Genomic DNA, 23,557 nt, shown 5'->3' with positions numbered 1-23,557 from the left:
GATCCTACTTGCCTACTGTTCTAGGATCCAAGCTTAGTACATAACAGCGGGGGGGGGGGAGGTGGGAGGGAGGAGGCACTGCAGTGTGTGTGAGAGAGGGGGGGAAATGGCGCCACCCAAAATGGCAGCGCTGAAAAAAATTTAATGGAAACAAATAACAAACAGAATTGCTGACCCACAGAATGTCCGCAGGCTGGATCCTGAGGGCAATTGGGCCGGATCTGGCTCACGGACCATAGTTTGCCGACCCCTGGTCTAATTCCTTCGTTTGCATCACTGCACCATGTTTTGGGTCTGGACAGCACCGTTTCCTGAATGGAAGGGATGCTGCTGTACAGGAGAAAAAACAGAGCCAAAGTGCTTGCTTGCTGGCAAACTCTCTTCCATCCCATTAGGAAATCAGAAATCACCTCGGAGGCCGCTTCAATGATGCATAAGGCTCTTACAAATACCAATGGCATTCACTTGATCGATTTCCATTCCTGTCCACCTACAAAACCCACCAACGGCAGCAATTTTCACCAGAATGCTGCAATGCTCCTATGCATGCGGAATTTATTTGACCCCATCTACACCAAGTTGTAAGGGATGTGGGTGGCGCTGTGGATTAAACCACAGAGCCTAGGGCTTGCCAGTCAGAAGGTCAGTGGTTCGAATCCCCGCAACCGGGTGAGCTCCAGTTGCTCAGTCCCTGCTCCTGCCAACCTTGCAGTTCGAAAGCACATCAAAGTGCAAGTAGATAAATAGGTACCGCTCCGGCGGGAAGGTAAACGGCGTTTCCGTGCGCTGCTCTGCTTCACCAGAAGCGGCTTAGTCATGCTGGTCACATGACCCGGAAGCTGTACACCGGCTCCCTCGGCCAGTAAAGCGAGATGAGCTCCGCAACCCCAGAGTCGTTTGTGACTGGAACTTATGGTCAGGGGTCCCTTTACCTTACACCAAGTTGTAATTTTATCACTAAACCTTGTACATAATTGTCTACTGTATTATTTAACATTACTTTTAATATATTAGTGGCCCAGTGGTGATTTTAGCTTATAAATTTTAATGTCTAATGTTTTAATTTGTATATTAAGGAGTTTTTATAATTTTGTGTGGATCAGGTCATGTTTTGACAATACAAATGTTTTAGGTTTTGTATCAAACTAGTATATATTTTATTGAATGACGTTGTATACATTGCAGCGGCCTTTGGCTATAAGCAATAAACTTGACTGACTGACTGCCAATTCTTTATGCATGCTGAGTGCATGGTTGGTAAGGGCCATGATGGGTCACGACTCTGCTCCCACCTCCCAAAAACAGCCAGGGTGTTTTTCTGACACTCCTTCCACAGTACTGCTGAAGCCCAAAAGGCCTGGTCATGTAAACTCCCTCGATGGGAACCGTATGCAAGCTCCTCTGAGAGAAAGCAGAGTAAAAATGTAATTTAAAAACGAAGGCTGATCTCTGGATACATGTGTCCAAAGACTGCAGTGGATTGCAGGCAGGAGAAGTACCTGATAGAGTAAAATAAAAAGGGTAAAAGTAAAGGAGCCCTGGATGGTTAAGTCCAGTTGAATTCAGCTATGGGGTGCAGCGCTCATCTCTACTTTCAGGCTGAGGGAGCCAGCGTTTGTCCACAGACAGCTTTCAGCGTCTTGTAGCCAGCATGACTTAACCGCTTCTGGTGCAATGGGACACCGTGGTGGAAGCCAGAGCAAATGGAAACGCCATTTACCTTCTGCAGTGGTACCGACCGTATTTTTCCATGCATAAGACGCCCCCATGTATACAGTGGCGTAGCGTGGGGGGTGCCAGGGGTGCCGGCCGCACCGGGCGCAACATTTGGGGGGGCGCGTTTGGCCGGCCCTCCTCGAGGAAGCAGGAACCCCACTGTCCTCGGACCTCCTCCGAAGCCTGGCTGTGGGGCGGAGAGACCTTCTCCCCGCGCCAGCCTTCGGAAGGATGCTCCGAAGCCTGGCGGTGGGGCGGAGAGACCTTCTTCCCGCACCAGCCTTCGGAAGGCTGCTCTGAAGCCTGGCGGTGGGGCGGAGAGACCTTCTCCCCACGCCAGCCTTCGGATGGCTGTCCTGAAGACTTGTGGTGGGAGCAGTGGCGTAGCATGGGGGTGCAGGGGGGGCCTGCCGCACCTGGCGCAACATCTTGGGGGGGGGCGTGGAAGAGACTCGAGTGCTAAAATCCACGGATTAGGGGGCGCAAATTACTTGCCTTGCCCCGGGTGCTGAGAACCTACGCTACGCCACTGCATGTATAAGACGACCCCTATTTCATTTAACCCAAAATTAAGAAATTAAGTTAGCTTTATTTTTTTGGGGGGGGGGGTAGGCCAATCGCTCACCTGCCTGCCCACCACTGCCGATCACTTGCCACAGCCACTGCCAATTGCACACCTCGCCGCAGCCGCCAATTGTCTGCCTGCTCGCCGCCACCAACAGCCCACCCACCCACTTGCCACAGACGCTATTTGCCTGCCCAATTGCCACAGCCAATCACCAGCAGACCTTCCCGCAGCCCCCAATCACCCGCCCAATCGCTGCTGCCAATCTTCTGCTTGCTGCTGCCATTAATCACACGTCCCCCTTCTGCATTCACTATCTGAAGACAACACCCAATTCTTGCCTATTTTTTTTTAACAAAAAGCATCGTCTTATACATGGAAAAATATGGCATTTATCTACTTGCGCTGGGGTGCTTTCAAACTGCTAGGTTGGCAGGAGCTGGGACAGAGCAATGGGATCTCACTCCGTAAGCAGACTTAGTACATATATCATTTTTACACATTTGGAGAGAGGCAGGATTGTTTTCTTAGAATCACAGAATCCTTCCTTTTTCTTTTGACTTGCACGTGTCTATTAAAGCAACCACCCTCAGGTAATACCCTTGTTTTATTTAAAGATTGGGCTTTGTTTGCATATGAGGAATTTGCCATGGTATGTGTCAGCCAACCCAAACGCTTTCTTCCCTCGGTGTTACGGCATTTGCATGGACGACGAGAAAATAGATTTTATTGGTGAGTTGCTTTAAATTTCTTTCCTTTCGGTCTTGGGAATGTGGCACGGTTTTAGCCTTGGTAGTCAGAAATGTTTTATATGCTTACTTTTAAACATGCACAGTTATTTTCCTTTGAGGGGGGCATGTTCAGTGACTCATGCAGGCCATCCATGAACAGTGCTGGATTTACGTATAAGCTAACTAACTAACTAACTAACTAACTAACTAAATAAGCTAAATAAGCGCGGGTGGCGCTGTGGTCTAAACCACAGAGCCTAGGGTTTGCCAATCAGAAGGTCGGCGGTTCGAATCCCCGCGACGGGGTGAGCTCCTGTTGCTCGGTCCCAGCTCCTGCCAATCTAGCAGTTCAAAAGCACACCAGTGCAAGTAGATAAATAGGTACCGCTCCGGAGGGAAGGTAAACGGCGTTTCCGTGCACTGCTCTGGTTTGCCACAAGCGGCTTAGTCATGCTGACCCAGAAGCTGTACGCCGGCTCCCTCGGCCAATAAAGCGAGATGAGCACCGCAACCCCAGAGTCGGCCACGACTGGACCTAATGGTCAGGGGTCTCTTTACCTTTAAACAAGCTATAGCTTAGGGCCCCACTCTCTTGACGGCTCCCCAAAAAATTAAAGGGAAAAAACCTGGATGTACATTTCCAAAATATAAGATAAAAAACAAATAAAATAAAACCTACAGTACATACAGCAACGGTGTTTTGTGTTGCGTAGGCTCCTATTTGCTATGTGCAAATAGCTTTAGATACAGTGGTACCTCGGGTTACATATGCTTCAGGTTACAGACTCTGCTAACCCAGAAATATTACCTCGGGTTAAGAACTTTGTTTCAGGATGAGAACAGAAATCGTGCTCCAGCAGCGTGGCGGCAACAGGAGGCCCCATTAGCTAAAGTGGTGCTTCAGGTTAAGAACAGTTTCAGGTTAAGAACGGACCTCCGGAACGAATTAAGTACTTAACCCGAGGTACCACTATACCTATTAGGTCCATAAATTACCATATAGCATATATTCAACACAAAAAACAGTGGCAATTTGTTGAGAAAGGACATTTGGACGTATAAAGGGCCCATAAAGGGCCCATTACCTTCAGTAGCTCAGGGCCTCATCAAACCTATATCCAACCCTGTCCATGAACACACTTGCAGAACTAAAAGTTGCCCTGGATTTATGTAGACTTTGTAATGCTCTCACCAAATTCTTACAAAAATCCCCAGGGCTCTGCCATTTAAGTTGTGTTTTGCTTAATGGGACAAAGTCCAAAATCGTATGTCATTTATTTCAGATGACTTCAGGAAAACAGCAGCATCTTCCATAATCAAATGGGTTGTCAATTTACGTATTTCGGGTGATACCTGTAACAGGCTAAGTAAAGAAAATGCTGATAAGGAAGATGAGACTTCCACTAAAGGTATTGCTTAGTTGATGTATTAATATTACAATGTTTTTTTTTTAAAAAAATGTTCATCTGACATTGTTGGCGAGTGGAGGGAAAACCTTCAAAAGCCATTGTTAATAGACAAGCTAAGATAAACAGTTAATTCAGTATTTTGTGTGCTCTTATTTTAAATTTTGATTTAGACTAAGGTTGCTTGCAGATGACCTATTTATTGAGCCCTCAGCCTGATTTCTTTGCACAAAGTTTGCAGAGAGGTTTTCCGACATCCACAGTTTATTGTGCCTTCATTCTGGTTGGTTTGTGGAGAGGTTATCTGACATTGTGTCAGATAACTAAATTGTGTCAGATAGCTAACCATCTTGGCTGCGAGCCCTGGAAGACCTGCTCCTTGCCTTGCAGTCCTTTCCTCAACCTGGCCTGGGAGGGCAGAACCCTGACTGACTCCAGCTACAAAAGTTGTGGCTGCTGAAACAAGAAAGCTACACGTATACAAACAATAGCCCCTCCCCCGACTTTGAGATTTCAGGAAAATAACTGAGTGTGTATGCAGTGTCAATTCTCTCTACAGTTCTAAGATACAGTGGTACCTTGGTTTAAGAACAGCTTAGTTTATGAACCACTTGGAATAAGAACGCTGCAAATCCGGAAGTAGGTGTTTTGGTTTGTGAACTTTGCCTTGGAATAAGAACATGTTTCGCTTCCTGATGCGTGTGTTCCATTTGTAAATTGAGCTCCCCGCTGCTAATCAGAGGCTTCCTGTTGAGTCTGTCGGCTGTTGAGTCCCGAGCACCCACACAACATAGAGGTGATATTTGGAGCTCTCTTTTTTTGCTTTTTTTGCGTTTATGGGACAGACTTGTAACTGTGGCTTGTGACTTCTTTTTTGTGACTTGTTTTTGTGGCTGTGTGGAACCCAGTTCAGCTACTGGTTGATTGTGTGACTGCAGAAATGGATAAAAGCCCCCCCCCCATCCAAACAATGGCTATCATCAGTGTACGTAAGGATTTTTTTTTTTAATCACCTACAATACTGTCTTATTTATTTTATAGTACAGTACATTGATTATTGCCATCATTTTATGGATCAATGATCTTGTTAGATAGTAAAATTCAGGGGGGGGGCCACCAGGTGGCGCATTGGAAGATGGCCGACAATAACATCTCTCCAACCCACACGAGGTAATTAAGATACTGCTATGGGAAGTATGCAGCCTTCCCCCCCCCAGGAGATGGGGGGGACTGCCTTGCCAGCAGTGGCCATAATGCACCCCTGGATTCGAGAGAAGGGCGTGCCCCGGTCACTTGGCACCAGCCCTCGGTGAAGTCGGCTCTTCCCGGACGCTGTCTCCAATCTGCGCGTGCTGGTTCGCTTTAGCTCGAAAATACAATTGGAAATATATAATTGGAAGATGCTAAAGCACATACATCAAGCAAAGGTCGGGAGATAAGACTGCTGATTAATGGATCTCTGGGATCGGAGCGGCGGGCAAGGACAAATAAATCAAGCGATGAAGCGCCATTAAGAGATTGGTATGTCTGGAGTGAAGAAGGGGGGGTGGTGGAGGAAAAAACTTTTCTTTGCCTTATGTGAATATTAATAACCCTCCACCCCAAAGAAAGAAGAATCACTGTATTTTATTACACAAGCAGGAATTTAAAAACTGTGTGGAATGAATTAATGATGAATGAAGAGAGGATTGGTAAATATCGGAGAATGGAAAAATTCTATGACGCAGTTTTAAAATGGCGTCTCGCAAGACAGGCTTGTAAAGACAGGGGGAGGAGAACCAGGATTATTGGAATGTGAATGGTGATTGGAATTTGATCTTAACCTGGCAGAGCCCTCTATGAGATATTTTACAAGCCTGGGAAAACTAAAGGGCAGACCGAAGATAAACCTTTGAAGGAGGAGGGGAATGGCGGCTGTCCCTATGAGATACGACTTGTGGAGTGTGTAAAACCCACACAGACGATGTTTGCTTCCAACCTGCCTGTGAAGATTATCAGAGATCGCAAAGAAAGGAATATATGACAACAACAAGAAGATGAAGAAAGTAATAGAGAGACTATCTGGATAGAACTGTTTAATTAAAGCAGAAATAGAAGTGATGTTTGGATCCTCGTTCGGAGCTTGATGTATGGGTACCCCCAACAAAATTGAAAAATTTGGCTGTATAATTTGGAATTAATGTGATTTTAAATAATGTGATATGATTGGCCTGTTAATAAAAATTATGTTTTAAAAAAACAGATAGTAAAATTCAAGTTAAACTAATGTTTTAGGGGTTGTTTTTCATCGTCTGGAACGGATTAATCCATTTTCCATTACATTCTATGGGAAAGCACACCTTGGCTTAAGAATGCTTTGGTTTAAGAACAGACTTCCAGAATGGATTAAGTTCGTAAACCGAGGTACCACTGTAGTGAAAAAGGGAAACACAAACATGTTTGTTAATGAGAAAGCATTGGTGTCAAAGTATTGGTTTCAGGAGAAAATGCACTTTTGATGGAATTGTTGTGTAGTTTTCATTCTATTTTACCATCTATCTATCTATCTATCTATCTATCTATCTATCTATCTATATCTATCTATCTATCCTTTGAGGAGTTTTAAGTGGCATATACGGCTCTCCGACTCCCCGTTTTATCCTCACAACAACCTGTGAGGTGGGTTTGGCTGAGAGACAGCTACTGGCTCAATATTCCCCAGTGAGCTTCATGGCCTGTTGGGGATTTGAACCCCGTTCTCCTGGGTCCTAGAGACACGGGTGGCGCTGTGGTCTAAACTACTAAGCCTCTTGGGCTTGCCGATCAGAAGATCGGCAGTTCGAATCCCTGCAACGGGGTGAGCTCCCATTGCTCGGTCCCTGCTCCTGCCAACCTAGCAGTTCGAAAGCAAGTCAAAGGGCAAGTAGATAAATAGGTACCACTCCTGCGGGAAGGTAAAAGGCATTTCCGTGTGCTGCTCTGGTTCGCTGGAAGCGGCTTAGTCATGCTGGCCACATGACCTGGAAGCTGTACGCCGGCTCCCTCGGCCAATAAAGCGAGATGAGCACCGCAACCGCAGAATCGTTCTCAACTGGACCTAATGGTCAGGGGTCCCTTTACCTTTATGTCACGAGTCTTAGTCCAACCCTCAATCTACTACCTAGTTTTGTGTTTTAGGCCTTGCTTCAGAAGCTACAGTTCCAATCATGCTCTGTTCTACGCTGTCTCTCAAATCCTAATTTCCCTCTTCCTTGCCAGCACATTAAAGCACACACCTTCACCTGTAGTATCCTGGGAACTGTAGTTTGTTAAGGGTACAGGGCATAGTAGCTCAGTGAAGGGTAAACTACAGTTCCCAGGATTCCTTGGGTGAAGCAATTTGCTTTAAATCACGGGTGTCAAACACAAGGCCCGCGGGCCGAATCCGGCCCGCCAGACCTCGTCATGTGGCCTGTGGCATCAAGGGCGAGGAAGCCTTCCCTGCCTGCTTGCAGACAGGGCTCCAATCGACGCACCCCGTCGGCCCTGCCTACCGGCCGGTCCCTCAACTTTCGCCTGCCTCGCGGGCCGGGCAAAGAGGCTTTCTGCTCGCTCGGTCCAGTCCGGGGCTCGCTGCGGAGGAGGTGGTCCCGCGAAGCCGAGCTCGGAGCCGGTTGCCTCCGCCCCTCGGAGCCTCCCAGGCGCGGCTGCTCGAGGGGGCGGGTCGCGCGCGCGGCAACTTTTGGAGCCTGAGGGAGCTGCGGAGGCTGGCAGCGAGGGCAGGGAGCGAGAGCCACGCTTGGGACGCCGCTCACTCGGGCCGCAAGAAGAGGCCACTGCGGCACTGCAGCTGGCGAGGAGATGGCCGGGGGCGCGGGCGACGGGGCCAGGGGCTGGCTGGGGTCGCCCTGGTGGGCGGGGCTGGCAGGCAGGGAAGGGAACGCGGAGGCAAGTGGAGAGTGGGGACCCGGCGCAGGTCTTGCCGCAGGCGGCGCGCCCTGGCTGGGCTGGGAGAGGCGAAGCTGCTGCCGGTTCAGCTGCGCAGAGTGGGGTGGAGGGAGCCGGGCGAGCGGGCGGTGTGCCACACCGCAAAGCAGGGGCACCTCCCACCCCGAAGAGGACCGCGCCAGCATCTGGGCAGCTGGAGCAAAGTGCGAGCCTGCCAGCAACTTGGCTGCGGGAGCCTGGCTACGAAACACCGCCCCCCTCCCCATGCCAACACATCGGCTTTCTCCGGGCCGGAGGACTTGGCGGATAGCCCCCTCCCCAGGAGCAACTGCAGCAGCTCGGGGCCCCAGCAGGACATCCTGGCCACCCTCGCCCGCAGTGCCGCTGGGGCTCCCTTGCAAGGAAGAAACTGCTGCTGTCCAAACTGCAGCTCCATATCCTCCGACTCCTGAGTGCGGCGGCAGGGCGGGGGGAGGCAAGATTTGCTTCTGCTCTGCTCTGTTGGGACAGGCTCCTGTCTCCTCCCCATTGGAGCTCCAGTCTGCCTGGAAGCCCATCTCGTCATCTTTTTAAAAAATCATTATTATTTCTTCTTCTATTCTTATTTAAAATCGTACTGGAATAGGTATATTAAATAGTGTATAGGTTCAAGACAACACACACCAGTGCCTAAGGAAAAATAACTTTGATAAAGTCCTACAGATACAACCGGCCCTTTGAGGGTGACCAAACTGCTGATGTGGCCCCCCGATGAATTTGAGTTTGACACCCCTGCTTTAAATGTACGTCGTGTACATAGCCTACACTGCAAGACCATTTTCAGTGTGTGCTTCGTTGCTCACCACAAATACTGCTGATCATGCTGCCCATTTTCTGTTTTAGTCTTCCCACATAAATACTCGTGGGGTATTTTGTGTGCTGTGCCCCTCCTGCTGCTGTTGAGGCATTTTAATTTTTATTTTACTGCTGCAGCTTCTTCTTCTTCTGTGTGATGGCATTATGGCATAATAGCAACACATCTTTTTAAAACAGCAAAACACATCAAAAAAATTCGAACAAGGACGCAAAAAAGACCAAAAAGGTGTGGCAGTTTCAGAAAAAAGAGAAAAAAGTTTTGGACACTGCCTTGGTTAGAATAACACGAGGTGTTACTGGTTAAAATGAGCTGCATTTAGAACATGTAAACAAGGCACATTAGAATCACATCAAAATTAAGTGTAGTTGCTTCAAACCAATAAATACATAACAGAATGAAAAATAAATCTAAAGAGTGACTAGAGCAACTTTAAAACAATTTATATATTTTTTGAAAATAATATTTATTAAGTTTTCCAATTTAATAATCCAATTAAAACCACATTAAAACATTCCAAATTACAATACAATCAGAAAAGCCAAATATAAATGCCAAATTATATATCTTTGGGTGACTTCCCATGCTCTGAATTTCACGAAGTGCTGATAATCTAATATTACATTGCATTTCTTAATCAATCAATCAATCAATCAATCAATCAACCATTCTGATGTTAATCCTTCATTTAATTTTCATTTGTTTTTGCAACCACTAGTCTGTTCAACTTCCGCCTTCTGAGTTCTGTATGAAATATTTTTCCCTGTTGTTATCCACACTCCAGCAATTCCATTTTCAGTTTCTGCTCACAGGGGCCATAATATGCCACATCCCAAACAAAGAGACGCCATTGGCAGACATCCAGAATTTCCCTCTGTAATCTCGCCCCATCTCTCAACATGCTGGCACCTCTGCCGAAACACAATAACTCCTCTCCAGAATTCTTTGCATCCTTCCGCTGAGGGTAGCTGCCAGAATCTTCACCCAGTCAGTATTACAATTAAACCACAATGGCAGCAGGATGCCCTTTCAGTCCCGCTTGCATATTTCAAACAGTTTCCTTTCGGGGGAGGTTTACCAGGTAAAACTGCAAGTACAAATATATCAAAAGAGACGCCGGAGTCGCTTCAGCACATTATGTTCACTTGCCCCTTATTCAAGGTGCCACGGGCAAATTTGTTGGGATCAATCATACAGAAACTAGAGGGTACCCCACCAAAATTCCACCTTGCCCAAATCTTGCAGGATAAGGATACCCACACGACCCTGAAAGTGGCTAGGTTCCTGGTCACTGTCCTTACCCAAAAGCGTTGCCAAGGAGCACCACAAGCTAATTAAGGCGTAGTATGCCATTCCATCTTATAGTATTTTATTGTTATAGTAGTGTTTTAGCGGCTGTTTTTTCCCACGTGCACAAGCTGTTATTTATGTCTTGTTTTTATCTGTATGGGCCTACGGCCGTAATAAATTATTATTATTATTAAATCCTGCTCACCTCCCCCTGGGGCTATATAATTAATCCATCAGTTAATTCAACAAGCGGGTCAGTCCTTTGTGCTGTTGTTCTTGCTCCTCAGCGATGTTACTTTCGTTTTCTGCTCACAGGGATAATTTTAACTGTGTTACAGTCCACCATTCATCCCGGGCAGATATCCAGAATTGTTCTCTTTGGTCTCTTTCCAGCTGCTAATGAGATGGTGCCTCTGCACTAACACAATAACTCCAATCAGAAATTCCTTTCATCTTTCCCTTAATGGTCATTGCCAGTCAAAATTTCACACAGTCCATTTTGTAGTTAAGCTTAGCTTAACTCACATATTATGACAAAAGTCTTTCTCCAGATCAAGTCCTTCTCAGCGGCTGGTTAAATTAGCAAGTTATTTTATCCCCGCTAGTTCAGAGCATGCCTGTTAATTAAGTCCGATTTTTTTATCTTAAAAAACAGGTGTCCTCTGCTCATGGCACCGGCTCTGGAGAGTTCCAAAGACACATGGTGCGTTGCACCTTGCTCCCCCTGCCCCCCGCGTTCCTTCAGGATGGGCAGCAGGTATTGGACAATCTGCGGGTGGGCTGCTCCCCCCGACCCTGGGGGGTTGGGTTGGGAGGATAATTACTCCCACATTATCCTTGTTATCCACACGAAAGGGCTCCACTGTTATGGGTACAGCCGTTCACCATGGCAGCCAAACAGGAACTCCATAAAACAATTTAGAAATGTGTAAAATCCACCAGCTATTGTACAAGCACAGGTGCAAGTCATTTTATTAGGGTCAATGACCACTATCAAGACAAAAACACCAATTACAAAATGTAAAAGCTCAAAACAAGATTAAAATTATATAAAATCACATATACATTTTTTTTAAAAACAGTTCTGGGTGGTCAATAATATGTCAGAAAGGAAACCCTTATGACCTAGAAGTTTCCATTGGTCGATATATTATACATTATATATTATACTAATCCTGGGTGCTAATCATTAAATGTCATATTTTGATCATTCAAGATCTGGGCAAAGGAAATATACATTTTAAAAGACTCCTTAAAAATCTGACATAGGTGCCTGACAGATGTGCCACTCCAAGATCTTACATGCATGTCTTAGAAACCACTAATCTCACTTCTTAAATCAAGGTATCTGGACAAAGCTGGCCTAATTAATCTTAGTACAGTGGAACCTCAGTTTTCAAGCGTTTTGAAATCTGAACAATTCGGAACCTGAATGCCGAAAACCCGGAAGTAATTGCTTCCATTTTCGAACGCGTCTCAGAAGTCGAACGGCTTCCGAGGTGCGTTTTTCAATTTCCCCCATTGAACTTGCTGACAGCCCATGCAGCCCCAGTTGGTGAACAGTCTTTCGGACAGATTATGTCCAACAACCGAGGTTCCACTGTATATGGAACAGTTCATATGGGAACTGGCTGTCCTAGAACATTTGCTGCTTGAAGCTCTAGAACAGCGCTGCCCAAACTTGGGTCTCCAGCTGCTTTTTGGACTACAACTCCCATCATCCCTAGCTAGCAAGACCAGCGGTCAGGGATGGTGGGAACTGTAGTCCAAAACCAGCTGGAGACCCATGTTTTGGAACGATTGCTCTTCTTTAAGCACTAGCAAGGTGCGACAAATTCTAGGTCCTCTTGATGGTACTAGATCAGAAGGGTATCACATTATTAGGGTACTTTCCCATGAGCTGGAAACCTAAAAATGGGGCAACATGTAGTCTGAGACAGGCTGAAATATGGGGCACGTATCTGCCTGTGTGTCAAAATGGGGGGTTAATAAATTTCCCCACATGCCAGAACTTTGAAGTTTAGTATATACATAATCCCAGATAGAATTTTGAGCAAAATCTCAAAATGGGGCATTTCTGTATTTGAAAGGCAGTCTATAAGACATAAAGCTGGAGGAAGTAAAGCATATGTTTTCCGATGCATAGCAAGTCAGTTTCCATGTGATATGCAATGTTGTCGCTCGAAGGCTTCTGTTGTCTTTTGACACATTTGGATCAGACCCGGACTAGACATTGTTGGCGGAAGTCAGTTGGTAGAGTTCACCACACCTCAGCCAGTGTGATGTATCAGCAGAATCCTAGCAAGAGTCTTCAGAGATTTCCGTCTCCCAGCAGAACAGCTTTTTCCAGACCCACCGTTAGGATGTCATACAAGATGGCGCCTCTGGACTTCATTTATTGGTTCCCCAAATGACAATTCATTTTCATTTTATGGAAATATCTGAACATTTCAGGCTATTCACCTGAAATGACTGATACACATCCTGCCATGTCATGGAAACAATTGAAGGCATTTTTTCTTCTAACAGGCTTTTCCATCAGAGTAAATGGGTCTGTTGTGCATTGTTCTAATTTTGTTTAAGACATATTTGCTGTTCTTTGTGGTTCAATCTTTTCTTTGCTGTTTTTATTGCATATCACCTTGAGACGATTGTGTAGAAGATGATCAATACATGATGATGATGATGATGATGAATAATTGCATGTCCCTTACAGAGGACTCTTGATGAGAGAAGGTTTTGCCTGCAGGGAGAGAGCACATCACTAATAAATACTTTGCTTCGTATTCTGTAGATTCTGATGATAAGAAAGCAAAAGAGCTCCCCGAAAGACTAGTCGAGATGGCTTGTAAAGTGTGCGAAACCTATCTTGCACAATTTGAACATAGTGACATTGACTCGGAGGCAGAAACTACTCCTGTACTTTCCGACCGAGAATGGAATCAATTAATTGAGCAGTACTACTCTCTCATTCAGTAAGTGTTCACTTCAGCATTGTGTTGACAGAAGATTGTGACCCTTTCTCTTGATTCCTTACTCTTCTTACCATCTCTATTGAATCGAGGTTCTGAGTGCAGAATTCTAATTCAGATTAAGAACTGGGAATATCATATGGATCCAGGAAAGGGGGGGCATCTCAGATGAATTAAAATGAAGCTCAAGGGTATCATCTTGTGAGTGTACTTTAGGAGAATAGTGAAGTCATACACCATATTTTTCGCTCTATAAGACGCACCAGACCACAAGACGCACCTAGTTTTTGGAGGAGGAAAACAAGAAAAAAAAATATTCTGAATCTCAGAAGCCAGAACAGCAAGAGGGATCGCTGCGCAGTGAAAGCAGCAATCCCTCTTGCTGTTCTGGCTTCTGGGATAGCTGCGCAGCCTGCATTCGCTCCATAAGACGCACACACATTTCCCCTTACCTTTTAGGAGAGAAAAAGTGAGTCTTATACAGCAAAAAATACGGTAAATAGTGAAGGACATATAAAGGGCCCCATTACCTTCAGCAGGGCTGTCTTAAGCATATGTGGTGGTGGGGTGCAAAGATCCACCCAGCACTGCCCCCCCAGGTTGCCCAGTTCCAGGCACACAGGAGGGCGAAGCCGCCTGCCCGCCTGCCTCAGCGTCTCGCTGGCTCGGTCGCCCCCGAACTCACGGCACAGAGCCGTCCGCACCAGACGACCCTCCTGTGGCGCTCCGACCAATGGGCGGGCTCTTCCCTGGACTCAACTCTTGGGCACCGGACTCTTGTCCTGGCACTCCCGAAAGCCTGGCGCCCGGGTGCCCTGCACCCCTGGTGCCTATGGGTAAGACGGCCCTGACCTTCAGTAACTTGGGTAAAGCGAAGATCAAACCTAAATCCTGCCCTGCTGGCAGCCATGCTTTAGCCAAGCTGGCATGCTCTGAGCTATATGGGAGAGGAGAGAGAAAGCAGTTAAAAACTCTGTCAAATAGATAAACCAGCAAGGCGATGAAAGCCAATCCCTCAGTAATTGTCAATCACCCAGTAATTGGAGCTCAAGTCAAATTTAAAGTGCTGTACAGTGGTACCTCGGGTTACATACACTCCAGGTTACAGACTCCGCTAACCCAGAAATATTACCTCAGGTTAAGAACTTTGCTTCAGGACGAGAACAGAAATTGTGCTCCGGCAGCGCGGCAGCAGCAGGAGGCCCCATTATCTAAAGTGGTGCTTCAGGTTAAGAACAGTTTCAGGTTAAGAACGGACCTCCGGAACGAATTAAGTACTTAACCTGAGGTACCACTGTACTGAAATTCCTCCATGGCATCCACACTGTGCAATACCCTCCCATCAGATGTCAAAGAGATAAGTAACCATACAACCTTTAGAAGACATCTGAAGGCAGCCCTGTATAGGGAATTTTTTAAATGTTTGATTACTATTTTTTAAGTTTCTGTATATGCTAGAAGCCGCCTAGAGTGTCTGGGTTGACCAGGACAGATGGGCAGTGTACCAATAAGAAAATTATTATTATGAATTATTCCTCCCGTCCTGGAAAAACCACAAGAACTCTTCACAGCACTTTAAAGACCAAGAAAGTCCACAAGCTGTTATAAGACTGTTAGCTGCCCTCCCTTTTCAAATACTGTACCTGAAATAACCATTCTTTTATTTTTAATTGCAGGAAGTGTTTCTAACATATTTCTTAAGGAGCTTTAACATGGTTGGTTTTGTTTTTTCCAGTGAGGGTGCAGTGATTTGTAATGCAGAGAACTATTTTATTCAGTGTCAAAATATTTTGCGCAGAATTATATCAGTAAATCCGCAACGAGATATCGATGGCCTCAACAACATCTGGATTATTAAACCTGGAGCAAAATCCCGTGGCAGAGGTAGGATTATTATTACCCTTTGGTGAATAAAGACCTCAAGCACAGGAATGCTTCTTAGGAAGTTTGGATGGTGCCTTTGTACACCTCTTTTTGGCAGCTCCTGCAGCCAGGTAAAGGTAAAGGGACCCCTGACCATTAGGTCCAGTCGTGACTGACTCAGGTTGCGGTGCTCATCTCGCTTTATTGGCCAAGGGAGCCGGTGTACAGCTTCTGGGTCATGTGGCCAGCATGACTAAGCCGCTTCTGGCGAACCAGAGCAGCGCACGGAAACGCCGTTTACCTTCCCGCCAGAGCCGGGACTGAGCAACGGGAGCTCACCCTGTTGTGGGGATTCAAACCGCTGACCTTCTGATCGGCAAGTCCTAGGCTCTGTGGTTTAACCCACAGCGCCACCCATGTCCCTTTCCGCTTGGTAGGTAAAAGCAATTCTATCCTATTCTCCCAGGCATTTGGAGTAAATTAGTAACCACTTTTCAGTTCCCATACTGCTGCTCTGTTGGTTGTATTTATTAATTGGGTTGTTGTTAAGAAATGTTATATATATGTGTACTCAGCCATCTATGAAATATTAATTGTACACCCGTACAATACTGATGGTGCTTTTTCAAAGAGGTTAATATAAAAGGACCCTCTTTTGGAGTAACTCTTACTTTTAGGAATTGTCTCCAGCTTTTAAAAATAACATGATATTGCTTCTCAGCCTGCAAAATGCACAAATGGACTGAATTTATATGTTCTCTGGCCATTATGCACAGTCCCCAATGGGACTTCAAGTATGGGCATTTCTCAGTTGAATTTTGTACATTTCCTGGCTAACATGCACATTCCCCAAAGGCTGTTGGGGATGATGTGTGATGACTGGAGAATGTACAGAAATTGTTGAATATATGCACATTTCCCAAGGCCTCTATAAGATTATGTATATTGACTTGGAAATGTGCACAATTCCCCCTTCTCAGGTATTATACATTTGGAAGCTGCCTAATACTGGATTAGGTAAATGGTTCCTCTAGCTCTACAAAAGAACAGCAGCAGCTGTTCAAGGTTTCAAACAGGAGACTTTTGTAATCCTACCGGGAGATAGTGAAGATTGAATCTGAGATATATTTTTTTTGCATGCAGATCAAATGCCATGCCACTTAGCTACAGTCTCCCCAAAGCTACATTTTCTCACCTTGTATTCATGCATTGCTTTCTGTATACACTATTTTAAATATTCATATTTTTATTCTCTCTTTTTATAATTTTTTAAATTAAATTTTCTGTTTTACAATTTTGAATATTCATTTAAACAACCTTAAAACACCAAAAACTTCCCTTCTTCTCTTTCCATGCTTCATTTTGCATAACATAAATCCCTGCATATTTTATATAAACCATTCAGTATTCCATTATTACATCCATCAAAACTTATTTACACTGTTGAATTTATCTTAATGCTGCCAACGTTTTCAAGTCTACACAATTTCCCCCCATATATTCAATAAACATTTTCCAGTCTCCTTTAAACGTATGTTCTTCTTGTTCTCTTATTCCGTATGTTAGGTCCGCAAGCTGCGCATATTCCATTCACATTTTTATTTTCATGTCTTCTAGAAATAGTATTGAAGAACCGACTGGATGATATATTAAAACTAGTGGAACCAACGGACCAGTTTCCAATAAAGGACCATAAATGGGTTGTCCAAAAGTATATTGAAACTCCTCTATTGATCTTCGATACAAAGTTTGATATTAGACAGTGGTTTCTTGTGACAGACTGGAACCCGCTGACCATATGGTTCTACAAAGAAAGCTATCTGAGATTTTCCACGCAGCGCTTCTCCTTAGACAATCTGCACAGGTAACAAACAGTAGACCATGCTATAGTGTTTTTATTGTGTGGGACCTAGTTTGAGCACATGAAACCAAGGGGTGAATAAATGTGTTGACATTGTTGCATGTCAAGGTCCCCAAGCCACCCTCCCCAAATAACTCACAACAGACACATAATTTTTGTTTAAGGTTTTTGGCATAATTTTGGCCATAACTTTATTGAAATACATAAATGTGAGTGGTTGCATTGGTTAGGCATTGGTTAAGACTATCTGTCCCCACGCCCGGGGACAGAACTGACTTCCGGACACCAACGGAAGCCAGTAAGGGAAAACAATATTGGGGAGAAATGGAGCTGAGCCACAGGACTCACGTCTCCCCACATGCTCCCTGGGGCTTGCCGGCCCTAGCCCCATTCCAGGGATTCGGACGAAAAGATAGCAAGCCCCTGGATTCCTTTAACGGAATTCCCTTTCTGCAGCAGCATTGGAGGGGCAGGCCCAGCCAATCCTAACCCCTCCTCCAACCAATTGATAACCAATGGCGCAACCCCGAGGTCCCCCGGGCCACCCCAATAACTCACACATCACACAGGAATTTTTGTTTAAGGTTTTTGGCATAATTTTGGCCACAACTTTATTAAAATACAAAAATGTGAGTGGTTGCTTAGGCATTGGTTGCGACTATCTGCCCCCCTATGGGGGAAGACTGACATTCCGCACGCCTGCGAAAGTCAGAAAAGGGGAATACACTTGGGGGTAGCGACGGAGCAGGGAACCTGCCCTCAGCCCACCCCAAATGCAACCAAGGGCTCTTGCATGGCCCGAGCCCCTTGATAGGGTGGACAAAAGCAATAGTGAGCCCCTGATTCCTTTAACGGAATCCCTTGCAGCAGCAGTATTAGAGGGGTAGGCACAGCCAATCCATGCCCCTCCACCAACCAAACCATAAACCAATGCCTAACCTTACAAGCTGTGACGATTTGCTACGCAGTATGCAAAAACCAAATGGCCCCAGCCAATCAGCCAGATGGACAAAATTCCTACCGGGACCCTGCCCCAACGGCAGATGACCCCATGACAGGCATAGCAAGGTCAACGTGAAACCCCTAAAATTAGGGCGGGTGGGCAGGTGATCCGGTGCACACAGCGAAAGAGAAAGCTCAAAGCTGCGTGCACAGAACTTAAAACGTTCGATCCCTCCCACCAAATTGCAACATAGAATTTAGCCCAGCAACTCAGCCATTCAGTCGTTGTCACAGGCCAGCTTAGTAACCCTGCCTGGCAACAGAGGGGCATGGTAGACCCCACCGCAACACGTGCTCTCCATGAGGGAGAACACGCTTTATGAGAGAACCATGACACCACCATGAAGGCAGTGTGTGCTGATGATCTCATAGAATCATAGAATCCTAGAGTTGGAAGAGACCACAAGGGCCATCGAGTCCAACCCCCTGCCAAGCAGGAAACACCATCAGAGCACTCCTGACATATGGTTGTCAAGCCTCTGCTTAAAGACCTCCAAAGTAGGAGACCCCACCACACTCCTTGGCAGCAAATTCCACTGTCGAACACCTCTAACTGTCAGGAAGTTCTTCCTAATGTTTAGGTGGAATCTTCTTTCTTGTAGTTTGGATCCATTGCTCCGTGTCTGCTTCTCTGGAGCAGCAGAAAACAACCTTTCTCATGTTTGCTTATTGTATAAAGCTGATTTTAGTCATGACAGCAGTTTGGATGCCTCGCTGCACATGACATTTTGTTGACAGAATAAGAGGTAAAAGGTTTGACCTCATTTTAATCCCTTAGTCTTCATCCGCAACGGAGGCAAAGCCTAAATACATAAAACTGCATTTGATCTGATTCCACCTAGCTTAAGTGAGAATGAAGTGAAAACTCGTTTCGACTCAACCAGAGACAGGTCATATTTCATTGCTAACGCTGCTGGCCATAGACATTTTGCCACCTGAAGCAGAACCAGATGGCGACCCACCTCTCCCTTATTAAGTCAAACGCCAGTGCCTGCCTTCATCTGTAAAAAAAGGTAAAGATAAAGGACCCCTCACAGTTAAGTCCAGTCGCAGACGACTCTGGAGTTGTGGCACTCATCTCGCTTTCAGGCCGAGAGAGCCGGCGTTAATCCGCAGACAGTTTTTCCGGGTCATGTGGCCAGCATGATTAAGCCGCTTCTGGTGCAACTGAACACTGAAGGCAGAACAGTGCACGGAAACGCCGCTTACCTTCCCACCAGAGTGGTACCTATTTATCTACTTGCACTTTTTGGCGTGCTTTCGAACTGCTAGGTTGGAAGGAGCTGGGACCGAGCAACGGGAGCTCACCTCGTCATGGGGATTCGAACCACCGACCTTCTGATCAGCAAGCCCAAAAGGCACAGTGGTTTAGACCACAGCGTCACCCGTGTCCCGCCTTCATCTGTACCCGTATCCAAAACTTTTTGATACTTTCTGAAGTGATTTGCATCACCCTGTAGCATGGCAAGGCTGACCTTGTTGTCCAAAGTTCCTGTTGTGGCATTGGGAGTCACTAATCCCCACCAAAACTGAAGCAAAACTACTACTGCAAACTGCAGTCTTGTCAGGTGCAATGTTTCTTCCATTTCTTCATTTTACTCTATATCACTGAGTAATTTTAATACATTTGGGGTTTTATTGCTTTTTAATGGAACTCAGCAGTGCTTTGACATTACTGGGACTTAAGTATAGTCATGACTGCAATAATAATAAAATAATAATAATAATAATAATAATAATAATAATAATAATAATGATAATAATTTGACACCCATCTGACTGAGTTGCCCCAGCCACTTTGGGCAGCTCTCAACAGAATATTAAAAACACAATAAGACATCAAACTACTTTAAACATGACGAAACCTGGATCCAAGCCTATATCTTTAAGTAAATTAGATTAGATTATTGTATTTTAATATAGATTATTGTATTTTAATATTCTGTTGGAAGCCGCCCAGAGTGGCTGGGAAAAACCCAGCCAGATGGGTGGGGTATAAATAAAATTATTATTATTATTATTATTAAAGTGGGATGTTTTTACACTTCCCCTTGAATTTATTTTTTACAAAAATGGTTTTCTTTCTACATTCCTGTGCCACGTTTCTGTGCTTTATGACAGCAATTCTTGCATCCCATTTTCGCAGCTCGATTCACCTTTGCAATAACTCCATCCAGAAGAACTACAAGAACGCGCCAGACCGCAGTTCTCAGTTGCCGTATCACAATATGTGGACAAGCAGCAAATTTCAAGAGTATTTGCAAAAGAGGGGTCTTGGCCACGTCTGGCGTAATATTATCTATCCGTCTATGAAGAAAATATTAATCTACACAATGAAGATGGCCCAAGACCAAGTTGAACCTCGTAGGAGTAGCTTTGAACTCTACGGGGCAGATTTCATTCTCGGAAATGACTTCACACCTTGGTTGATAGAAATCAATAGTAGCCCAACCATGTACCCTTCGACCCCAATAACATCCAACCTATGTGCTCAGGTTCAAGAAGACACAATCAAGATAGTTATAGACAGAAAACATGACAGGAACTGTGACATTGGGCACTTTGAACTTCTCTGGAGACAGGTAAGAATTGTTTAAGCTTTCTCTCCAATTAATTGGGAGCGGCTGGCATTGTGGGTTAAACCACAGAGCCTAGGACTTGCCGATCAGAAGGTCAGTGGTTCGAATCCCCATGACGGGGAGAGCTCCCGTTGCTCAGTCCCTGCTCCTGCCAACCTAGCAGTTCGAAAGCACATCATGTGCAAGTAGATAAATAGGTACCGCTCCAGTGGGAAGGTAAACGGTGTTTCCGTGCGCTGCTCTGGTTCGCCAGAAGCGGCTTAGTCATGCTGGCCACATGACCCGGAAGCTGTACGCCGGCTCCCTCGGCCAATAAAGCGAGATGAGCACCGCAACCCCAGAGTTGGCCACGACTGGACCTAATGGTCAGGGCTCCCTTTACCTTTAACCTTTTCAAAGATTCACCTTCATTATATTTAGATGCCAACCGTGAAATGCAAATCTTGAAATAATTGAGGGGGGGTATTGCTATTTATTATTATTGATTTTATTCATTAAATTTTTATACCATCCAAAGACCTCAGGGCGGTTCACAGTACAAGGTCAAAACAAACCCATAATCACCACTCCCACAAACACATTTAAAAGAACATATAATGTTCACCAGCGAAAGGCCTGGCTGAAGAAGAATGTTTTTGCCTGGCTCCTGGAGGTGTATAATGAAGGCACCAGGTGAGCTTCTCTTGGGAGAGCATTTCATGCTTGGCATCTAAATATAATGGGGAGCCACTGTAGAAAAGGCCCATTCTTGTGTTGCTGCCCTCCGGACCTCTCATGAGGAAGCCACATGAAGAAGGTCCTCAGATGGTGACCTCAGGGTCCAGTTAGATCCTATGGGGAGAGGTGGTCCTTTGAATTATTGCAGTCCCAAACCATTTCAGGCTATATAGGTCAAAATCGGCACTTTGAATTGGGCCCAGAAACTAATTGGCAGTCAGGCCAGGATTGGTGTAATATGCCAAAACCATCTTGCACTGGTGAGCAACCTGGCCGCTGAATTCTGCACCAGCTGAAGTTTCCAAACCATCTTCAGAGGCAGCTTCTGAAGCTACTAAAATCCCCTCTTCTATGAAACTCTTAAAGACACAGGAGCCCCATCCTCTTTCCATCCAGCCACCCTATCATTACCTCAGTATATAATTACCTCAGTACACTGGTACCTTGGTTTTCGAACGGTTCTGGGAGTCGAACGGACTCCTGGAACAGACTAAGTTCGACAACCTTGAGTTTGACCTTGGTTGTCGAACTCAATCTGTTCCAGGACTCCATTCGACTCCCGGAACCATTCGAAAACCAAGGCTCAGTTTCCAATTGGCTGCAAGAGCTTCCTGCACCCAATCGGAAGCCACATAAGCCACGTCACATGTTCGGCTTCCAAAAAACGTTTGCAAACCGGAACACTTACTTCTGAGTTTGTGGCATTCAGGAGCCGATTTGTTTGGGAGCCAAACCGTTCAACAACCAAGGTACCACTGTACATAATTGTGAGAACAAACCCATTTGTTATAAGAGAGGAGTGCTGAAAACCACCATTTTGTTTTCCTCTACAGCCCATGTTGGATCTGCCGCCGTTTAATCCTACAGACCTTTTTGTGGAAGGAATCAATGTCAAGAGACTGAAAAAGCATATAGTTAACATCACTAATTTTAATTTTCTCGAACCACTGCTGGGGGTAACACAACCTGTAACCGATCTAGAAAACAATGAAGACCGGGGGACAACCGCCAACAACAAGCAAATTGTAAAAGGAAAACATGGAAATAGCGGTCCTTGTCCTTTGCCAAAGACCCTCAAGAAGTTGCAAGACAAAAGCCTCAAAGTGAAAAGCACCTACAAAAAGCCTGCCCAAACTATAGACTTTCCTCGCATAGTTAATGGCCGTGGAGCAACCTCTGTGTCTGATAAGAAAAAGTCAAAGCCCATTAATGAGCCAAACCTTCAGACTGGAAGTCAAGCTACCACTCCCTCTCAAAAGTCACATTCACTGGACTGGACATTACTTCAGCCCTCTATAGATGCAGGTAAAATGAGGATGAAAATATTTTACATATATCTTTATAAAATAAAACTTTTCCATATATATATATATATAGAGAGAGAGAGAGAGAGAGAGAGGAGACAATAAAATAAAATCAATTGATTAACTGATAACTAATTAGAGCAAATATTTGTTAAAACAGAAATATTAGGGGAAATCTCTATGAAGTTCACTTTGAAATTAAGCTCTACAAAGCAAAATTTTAATGGCTTTCTGCCAGTTTAACAGTCTCAAATAATCCTATGGAAATGACATTATTTAATTCATATATTGGCATAAGTGGATAAAATGTGCAGGTGATGCTGAGGGCTACTGAATCTAGGGGTGGGCATAGGATTTGGATAAATCCCAAACTGAAGCAGACCACTTCAGACAGCTTTCGGACATGGGTTTTTCTGTCATCTGCCAAAGAAACTGACATTTTAGAGTCACCAAGGAAGCTTTCTCTCCTGTTACACAACCGTCATTGAGAATTCTATAAGTTTGACTTTTAAGAATTTAAGAAGAAGAATCTTGATAGTTCAGGCCAAAGGCCTATGTTCTCCAGCTTCCTGTTCTCATAGTTGTGCTAGGCCCGGGGGTAACCCGAGCAAAACGGTCCAGGTCTAGTCCCGAATCCAAGGGTTCCACGAGAAGTCAGTCCGACAGGGCCAAGGCAGGACACCAGGCAAGGTCAGGCACAGGATCACAGGCAGGTTCTGGCAAACAGCAACGTTGCTCCCGCAAGCTGGGGCGGGGTCCAGCAGCCTTTTATCTCTGTCGGGGTAACAGCTG

The 23,557-nt window shown here is 45.3% G+C and overlaps 1 protein-coding gene across 3 annotated transcripts in view; it reads left to right on the top strand.

Moving 5' to 3' along the window:
* TTLL8 (tubulin tyrosine ligase like 8) overlaps nucleotides 1-23,557 on the top strand; it is a 41,891-nt gene that overhangs the window by 14,216 nt on the left and 4,118 nt on the right. For all 3 annotated transcript variants that reach the window (XM_082242455.1, XM_082242456.1, XM_082242457.1), the window contains exons 8-14: nucleotides 2,899-3,013; nucleotides 4,296-4,421; nucleotides 13,262-13,442; nucleotides 15,175-15,323; nucleotides 16,920-17,166; nucleotides 20,312-20,747; nucleotides 22,295-22,766. In XM_082242455.1, the coding sequence (XP_082098581.1) occupies nucleotides 2,899-3,013; nucleotides 4,296-4,421; nucleotides 13,262-13,442; nucleotides 15,175-15,323; nucleotides 16,920-17,166; nucleotides 20,312-20,747; nucleotides 22,295-22,766 (1,726 nt within the window). The remainder of the gene's footprint in view (nucleotides 1-2,898; nucleotides 3,014-4,295; nucleotides 4,422-13,261; nucleotides 13,443-15,174; nucleotides 15,324-16,919; nucleotides 17,167-20,311; nucleotides 20,748-22,294; nucleotides 22,767-23,557) is intronic.

Source organism: Podarcis vaucheri, assembly GCF_965113315.1.
Source record: "Podarcis vaucheri genome assembly, contig: SUPER_10_unloc_1, whole genome shotgun sequence".
NCBI classification, from domain to species: Eukaryota; Metazoa; Chordata; class Lepidosauria; order Squamata; family Lacertidae; genus Podarcis; species Podarcis vaucheri.
Note: the sequence above shows the minus strand (reverse complement) of the source record. Positions and strands in the feature narration are given on the sequence as shown.